This window comes from Spinacia oleracea, chromosome 1 (assembly GCF_020520425.1).
Source record: "Spinacia oleracea cultivar Varoflay chromosome 1, BTI_SOV_V1, whole genome shotgun sequence".
In the NCBI taxonomy this organism is placed as follows: Eukaryota; Viridiplantae; Streptophyta; class Magnoliopsida; order Caryophyllales; family Amaranthaceae; genus Spinacia; species Spinacia oleracea.
Window position 1 is genome coordinate 77,687,714 of NC_079487.1, and position 8,549 is coordinate 77,696,262.

Genomic DNA, 8,549 nt, shown 5'->3' on the forward strand with positions numbered 1-8,549 from the left:
ACAATGACGGCTAATCACTACTTTATTAGAAATAGTTAGGGTTTAAACTGTATTTATATTTTTTTGTATATAAGGGTCCTATTAAAGACAAAAAAAAGTTTTATAACTTAATAAAAATAGAAATGCATCATTTAGTTTAGAAATGCATCATTTAGTTTAGAAAAGCTCACTTAAAAAATAAATATAACCTCATTCTAGATATAAACATATTTTATAAAATCATAAAATATTAGGGTATTACAACTGCATCCCAGATTTGTGTGGTATTTTTCCTAGTTTTAACATTCTCCTTTCACATGTTCTCTGAATAAACAAATAACTAATAATTCATGTGGTAATATGATGGAATCAGATTTTTGTTCCTGTATTGGACGATGACCATTGGTGGTGTGCTGCATTTGAGTTGAAGGAGAAGACCATATGGTTCATGGATACTATGTACCCCAACCCCGAAGAGAAGCATAAGTCTATTCTGAAAAATATGGTATGTTTTGCTTCCAAAGTTTTTACGCCGATTGTCATTTACAAACTACAATTTCTGGGGTTGATGTGAATGCTTTACATCACAGATCCCGGCCATCGACACGATGTTAAATGTCCATGACCCCCAGTGGGAACTAGGCACAATGGGTAGTTGGGGAAGACAACTAGTCGAGCTTATGAACAACACCGACAAGTATGTGAACCAGAGGATTTAAATCATTCTGTGTGTCATTTAAAATTTATTCCCCCGTTTAATCACAACTAGTTTTCTTGCAGTCATAGCTGCGGCGTACTAATGTTGGGATGGATAAAGTCATCGGCCGCTCGTATCGTATCAAGATATGGAATGGTAAGTGGCTTTGTATTTAGCCCTCATATATATTGCTCCTTATTACCATTCATTCATCGTTGTAGGAAAATATTGTTGTGGCTCGAAAAGCGCTACTAATGGAAGACTTTCTCTCGGAATTTAATGAAGCAAAGGATGAAGCATTGTCAGCAATCACCTGTACTTGAAAGGCATCTGATGATTCTCGTAGTAATATTATGTAACTCTTGGAAACTGTTTATTAGCCGGATTATCTAATGTTTAAGATTTGTGTCGGATTTTTTGGTGGTAATGTTTACTGCTGCTTTTGGATAATTCACTTTACTGCTATGCGGATAATTTATATCTAAGGGTCTTGTTAGTTGATTTTGGATTATTATCGTTTACTTAACTCTTTTCTTTGTAAGTGTTTTATTATTTGCCTATTATGTGTACGAAGTTTGGCAACTTTAAAATCTTATTATCACCACCAAAAGTGGGTCAAATGAAAGTCAAGTGTTTTATTATTTGCCTAAGTGGTGGTACCAAATAAGAAGTGTACGAAGTTTGGCAACTTTAAAATCTTATTATCACCACCAAAAGTGTAGCAAATATAATGGGTTTACTTGAAGTCGAAGTTCTTGGTACATCTAATGTACCAAATTCGATGTTCTGGCTACATTTAATGTACCAAATCGTGTTACGACATGAAAACGTACCAAAGTCAAAGTTCTGGTTAAATGCATTGTACCAAACTTGAATTTAGGACTACATGAACTGTACCAAAGCCAAGTTGGCAAATGTCATACTCATACCAAAGTTGACAAATGACATATACCAAAGTTGACAAATGTCGTATACCAAAGTTGACCTGCATTTCACTACCTGTGTGCATTTCACTACTTGTGTTCATTTATCTGATTGATTTCATACATAACTACAAATCAGGGATCTTAATTGGCGCATAAATATCTTATTTCTACCTGGATTCCTTTAAAACAAAAGACCCCTTAGTTCACAGTAGAAATATAAACATACAACATCAAATGTTTGGTCATAAACTAACTTCCACACAAACTTCCAAACTAACTTCCAAACTAAGTACCAGAATTCAAATGCAACAGAGTTGCCGAAATACATCCAAAATACATCCAAATTACATCCAAAAACTTAAGTTCAAGCACGTAAACACGGTCTACACACGGACTTGCCTCCCAGAAATAAGGTCGTACACCTCAGGTCTCCTCACATTCAACTCGCACAAGATGTCATCAACAGCAAGTGATACCCTTGCATCCTCTATTGCACCCTGATGATGATAGCAAATAAATATGATATCATTACTACAGGACTATTGTTTTCAAGAACACACACAACTAAACACATGGAACTAAATGAACGTACCGGTTGGAATGTGGGAGAAATTTTGTTGCGTTGGACTATGTCCTTTATCCATGATAGCATTACAACACAACTTGACACACTGCATTACAGTGATCAAACCATATAATCCTTATATAAACAAACCAACTTATATTTACGCGAAGCGATTGCGTTGGGTTACTTACTCATCGCTTGGTGGGACAGAAACAAGGTCAACCCCCCATCCACTCAGTCCATCCTTTACCCATGACTCGTCTTTAGAGTAAAACAGGGTGTCCAAGTACTTGAACTACAAGAATAACAAGTCAATCATATGTATGAAATGTATGCGATAATTATTAAATGTTTTTAGATACAATCATTACCATGTGGCTAATCAGACGACCGTGCTCAGACAAAGGCTCGTCTGATGTAGGATCAAGGACCCAAATCCGCTTATCCTTCATGGATAATGCAACACAATACCAACGTGTGTGCGGTGGAAGTGTGAAGTACATGTGCAACACGGGTACTACAACCTGGCATGAATTGCAAAATAGATACGATAAGTTAAATGGTAAATTAAAAATTTACCAATAATTATCACAAATGTATTTAATTTAGAATGTGATGTTATCTCACATACCACAAACATTTCCCGAATGACGAGGTTTTCAAAGGGGGCACCGAATGGGGCTACAAGAGACTGAGGGGGTTCGTTTGTTTGTACCTTAACCTGCCACAATTAGAAGGTGTACTAATTACCTCAAGATACGTTTACAAAAAAATTATCAGATCATGATAACATAGATGAGAAATACGTCTGAAAACTAACCCCGAAACCAGGTTCAAGCATTACACTTCGTCCTCTACCGGCACCCAATTCTGCCTTCCACCTGCTAGTATACATCTTACTAGCCACTTTGACGTATTCTATCCCCGCATACTCATCCATTGCTACCATTCGATACATCTGATATTTGCTTAGACATAAACCATCGAACTCAATCAACTCTGGTCCTTCATCCCTGCATATATTGATCAATTGAAGGATAATCAACTGTCGTATTCCAAGTTAAAACTTGTAAACATTAACAAAATACAAATACATTAATAATCATAATTTACTAAAAAGTTTGACATTTACTTGCTATTTCCCTGGCACTCCTTGATGAAAGCAACCAATTCCTTCTCCATATCAGTACGACTCTTCCGGGAGCTCCTAAGAGGTGAAACTCCCTTTAAAATTTCAGTGGTGATTACCTGTGCAATTTGGATATGTATATAACCCAACATTAAAATTATCTAAGATAAGTATATCTTGGATTGTTCATTCACAGTAGTGTAAGAAAATGTACCGGCTTCTGAGCAGGAGATTGTACTTCAGTCTGTAGCGTGGTCATAGATTTCGTAGGGACAGAACAATCAGAGGAAGAGGGAGCCATAAATCCAAGAACATCTGAGGTAACCGCAGAAGAAGGACCAGGGGTTATAGGATCACTCACCAAAACTGGAGAGACTGAAGTGGAAGGAGGAGGGAACCCAAAGCCTCGGGTGCCAATACCCCGAGCTGAACCAAAGGCCGGTGCAAAACCCACCGGCGACGGAACTCCAAACTGTTGTGCAGTGGCCGTAGGAATTGTGGTCGGCCTCATTGTCTGCGTACCTCCGAGAGCAGGGCAAACAGCCACACCACCCACACTACCACCACTTGTACCTCCACTTTGAGTGTCCTTCAACCCACTATCTTGTTCCCTCACCCCTACTATTCTTGACAAATCAAGTTTCATACTTCTTAAAACCTCTCCTTGGTTGTGCATTTGCTCCTCGATTCTCTCAAATCGGCTTGTTAAAACATTCAGAACCTATATACAAATTTCAATCACACAATCAGAATATCTAGTGCGCGCGCGGGACAGAAGCCAGAAACTTATAAACTAATCAACTAATAATCTAATTAAACCAAATTGGATTAGAAACAATAGATTAAACCTCTTTTGCAATGTAGGAACCCCGCATATCTCTTGGCAATCGAGGATGGTGTCTCTCGCCGTAAGCAACATCAACAGACTGGTTGTGGAACATCAAAATAAAACATCAGTCCATATATGAATGAATCATTATACTGCTGAATCACTACTAACACAACAGAAATTTTTGGTATTCCATCTCATCTGAGTTCTTCCATAGTCACCTCCAGCTTTCTTGTCTGCCTCTATCAGGGCATCCACATCAGATTGGGACCACACAGCCACCCTCGGCATAACACACCATTGCCTAGGAACAACATTCAGGTGGTCCAGGTAGAACACCTACAACATTAACCAACTTGCTTCAGAATCAAATAAGAGCTTTGCAAAATTATACACAATAAATAAAAATATTTTCAGTTATACCAACCGTCAAAAATAGGCTGCAGCCCCCCAATCCAGAAACAACTCCATGCTGATCAAACTGATGTGCAAACATTTTGCACCATATCTTTAGCCACTCTAAACAGAACGTGCACCAATCATATGAATTTGACTCCGGTGCTACCGATGCGGCAGGTAACAACCTTCCCGCCAAGGTAAACCCGTCTGTGCTTGGGCACAACACCAGCTCCAGTATAACAATCATAAAGGCTATTCTAAATTCAAATTCCTCCTCTCTTGTTACAATTGGGACAATAGTAGCCACCGCCTTACCCTGTCCATCCCTCATCCCAACTGCAAATTCCCAAGCTTTCTGAACAGAAACCCCACCACTATCCCCAAACATCTGAACAATATGGTCTGCTATATTCCTATGGCGTGTGTCTAGGTTTCCATTAAGAGATGGTACAGGCTGAGTACCCATAGGCAGCCCCAAAACACAGTTAAATTGGATGGGATCCAGGCTGAATTCCATATCGCCCCCACCATAAAACACCCCATTAGCACCATCTACCCTGGTCACTAACCAGTAGGCAAATTCTGGGGACAGGTTGCGCAGTTTCACGGTGAGGAGGGCTCCAAACCCCATTTTCTAACTAAATCCCTTCGACTGTCATCCAATAGTGACACCAACTTTGAAAACACCTCAATCCTATCATTCTCATGCATGCCTTTCCTCAGCCTGGTGGACACAACAGTCTCCGATTTCTTCACCTGAGCACCTACACTCAACTAAGATGCATACAACAATGCCCACTAAATCAAAACCATGTAAGAATTGATCATAAACATTTGTTCTGATTAATTTTCAATCACAAAATAGATATCCATGAAATAGGTAGTTAACAATTCAACAAACCATCGGTCTAATAGTAGTGGTTAAGTTATGAATACTAACGACGTCCTCGTCATCGTTGCTCTCTGTACGTGGCTCCTCCTCTCCACTAATCTCCGCATCATAGACTTTTCTCTTCTTTCCACTGGAAGAACCTTCCACTGCCTTTAGTCCACATGCAGTTGTTCTCTACACACACAACACAACAAGTTTACTTATGTCTGAATATTAAAAATAGAATTGGATTAGAATTGGATTCTTCTATTTAATACAATAGCATTCTTAATTACCGTTCGTGCTCCTGCCCTTGTAGACACGCCCTTTCTCTTAACAACGTCTTCCTCTGTTTTTTTCTCCTTTGGAAGTGGAGCATTACGTTTACCCATTTTCCTAAAAAATTATAAAACTTAATGACTACAATAACAACGTAAACTAAACACAAGAAATTCACAACATTCCAAAACTTCACACTGCAATTACTTTTAAAATGCACACATATAAACATCCACACATAATTAGACCAGTAATTAGACCCAGTTTGGTACAAATCTACCAATCCAAATCTCATTTGCGATACCAAACTGTCAAACACTTTCAGTACCATTTTAGGATCAATATAAAATTATGATCCTTTTTAAAAATAATTCTATATTTTAAGTACTATTCTCCATATTATCAACACTATTTTTAACAAATTTCCAAAATTTAGGCGACATCAAATATACCAAATTTGTTCAAATATCAAAACCCAGTTACAAAACAACCATTATTCATACTCCTAATTCCACCAACAGCCTACAAAACCCTAAACAAATATTAAAAAACGATTATTAATAAACGAACTAAAACATGCAGCAATTAAACCAGAAACCCTAACTAACTGAAACCCAGAAATTCTTAAAATTAGACGACTTTAACAATTAGGATTACAACCCTAAACCCTCCAATAAGCCTAAATACAATAACTTTTTAAATTTTCGATTTGGGTTTTAGGGTTTTACCTCTTGATGACAAATAATTCTTCCTCCAGCGCAATTGCTTTTCACGAATTCACCAAATTAACGAACAATCCTAGCTCGTCTTGAAAATGGAGGTGTGAATTTTTTAGCTCGTCTTGAAAATGGAGGTGTGAATTTTTTGCCCAAAATTCCCGAAATCTGAATTTCTTGCTCGTCTTCACTGCAGGAGGAGCACGAGGAAGAAGGACTGCTTTGAAGGAGGAGAGAGAATAACAAGGAGGAGAGAGACAATGTGAGTATTAAATACCTCAAATTCAAAAATTTTGAAATCTGAAATTTTTGCCAGCAATGAATAACGGAGTCCGTTATTTCCAAGTGGGCCTCTCTCTTTTTACGGTGAAAATACCATAATGCCCCCACTTGTGTCCAGATTGGACACAAGCCATTATGGAGCAAGACTTCCTCCCTACCTACCACCTAAATTATCTCCTCTCTCTCTCTCCTTCCCCACTCTCTCTCCTCAACTTTACCAAAATGTACAACTCTGTATTAATTGTTGATCGATTAATACAAAACCGAGTTTGATTTTTGTTAAGTTGATCGATTCTAAAAGTATTACTCCGTATTAATTGTTGTAGCTAATCGAATTTCATTAGGAAGACGAGCTTTGATCTTCTTTTATTGAAATCAAAATATAATGTACTCCGTATGTTAAATGAAATAGGAACATAAAAAGTTAAAAACTATATATTACAATTGCACCAAATCAAATTTTTATACTTCGTACTTAGTTTTAAATCAACAATAATGAAGTAGAGATCATGGTGATGTCGCTCATTTGACATGGATGAAGAAGCTAGCTCGAACAATGAGGTGAGTGAATAAATTTGTAAAAAAAAAAGTGCTCATCTTTCACAAAATGAGCAATTTTTTTTACTCATTTGCACAAATGAGAATTTTTTTTACTCATTTTCACAAATGAGCAAATTTATTTTACTCATTTGCAAAAATGAGCAAATTTGTTTTATTCATTTGGTAAGTTCGCCCAAATCCTGTTTCCTCATCTCAGTTTACTACTACCAGTAAACACCATGGAAAAAATGTTTCAAGATCACCGCAACAACCACAAGAATTCATAATTCAAATAAAAACAACAAATTATTAAATGTAATTGAATAAAATAGATGAAGGGTTGCTATGAAAATGACAAGTTTGGAAGTTGAACAGTTGAGCGACATTACGATGGTTGTGGACTGGTGGTGCGGCGACGGGTTGGGGGAAATTACGGTGGTGATGTAGCGGTTGAAGGAAATAATTCCCTTGGTCCAAGTATGCATTTAATGATAAGTCTAATAAATGCGGTTCTGTATTAATTATACAAGTTAATAATTCAGTGAGATCAAGTGAACTGAATGCCTAGCTAGAGGCCGCTTCAGTTCAAGTGGATTAATGATATTAATCCACAACTTACTCTTGACTGAACCCCTAGGGTCACACAATAGTACGTAAGCGGATCAAGTATTTAATGGCATTAAATACTCTATCTAATACATATTCGGAATCGACGGATCTTGGTTTCAGTGGGAGCTAAGATCGTCAAAGGCAAACAAAATGAATACTCCGGAAACGATTATATTGCCGGAAATGGAAATATGGATCGTATCGGAAATATAAATATTATCCAAGTCATAAATGTTGCCGGAAACGGAAACATGATGCTAATCGGAAAATATTATCGGAAATAGAAATATTGCCGGAATCGGAAATATTGCCGGAAACGGAAATATTGTCAGAATCAGAAATATTTTTGGAATCGGAAAATAATTCCGGAAACGGAAATATTAAATATTTGTTCGAGACGGAAATTAATTCCGGAATCAGAAATGTTAAATATTGTTCGTATCGGAAATGAATTCCGAAATCGGGAAATTAATCGGAAGCGCGTCGTACGAATTAGCATCGGAGGAGCTTGCTACACGAAGGCCTAGCACGAAGCCAGACCCACATCCAGCAAGGGAAACGCGCGCCACAACACGCAAGCCCAAGGCTGCGCCAGGCCCACCGCAAGGCAGGCCCAACGTGCGCCCAAGGCTGCGACTGTCGTGGGCTTTGAGGCAAGTGGGCTACGTTGCTCGGGCTGTGAGCGCGCGCGCATGGCGCCCCTCGTGGGCTGCTGTGCTTGCGTGTGT

The 8,549-nt window shown here is 38.2% G+C and overlaps 3 protein-coding genes across 3 annotated transcripts; 1 reads left to right on the top strand and 2 right to left on the bottom strand.

The window, feature by feature from the left end:
* Positions 1–348: 348 nt before the first annotated feature.
* LOC130465967 (uncharacterized) lies at positions 349–1,082 on the top strand. The gene is made up of 4 exons (XM_056834736.1): positions 349–484; positions 570–676; positions 760–832; positions 898–1,082. Exons 1-4 carry the CDS (start codon positions 428–430, stop codon positions 997–999), a joined length of 339 nt encoding a protein of 112 aa, XP_056690714.1. The 5' UTR covers positions 349–427; the 3' UTR covers positions 1,000–1,082.
* A 568-nt stretch (positions 1,083–1,650) lies between these two features.
* On the bottom strand, positions 1,651–4,299 carry LOC130465861 (uncharacterized). The gene is made up of 9 exons (XM_056834686.1): positions 4,145–4,299; positions 3,511–4,017; positions 3,300–3,415; positions 2,988–3,180; positions 2,799–2,888; positions 2,539–2,691; positions 2,359–2,462; positions 2,195–2,273; positions 1,651–2,099 (listed from the first exon to the last, which is right to left on the bottom strand). Exons 1-9 carry the CDS (start codon positions 4,235–4,237, stop codon positions 1,986–1,988), a joined length of 1,449 nt encoding a protein of 482 aa, XP_056690664.1. The 5' UTR covers positions 4,238–4,299; the 3' UTR covers positions 1,651–1,985.
* Positions 4,273–6,818, bottom strand: LOC130465456 (uncharacterized). The gene is made up of 4 exons (XM_056834220.1): positions 6,403–6,818; positions 5,692–5,791; positions 4,553–5,590; positions 4,273–4,464 (listed from the first exon to the last, which is right to left on the bottom strand). The coding sequence occupies exons 3-4, from the start codon at positions 5,153–5,155 to the stop codon at positions 4,273–4,275; spliced, it is 795 nt and encodes a 264-aa protein (XP_056690198.1). The 5' UTR covers positions 5,156–5,590; positions 5,692–5,791; positions 6,403–6,818.
* Between the last annotated feature and the right edge of the window lie 1,731 nt (positions 6,819–8,549).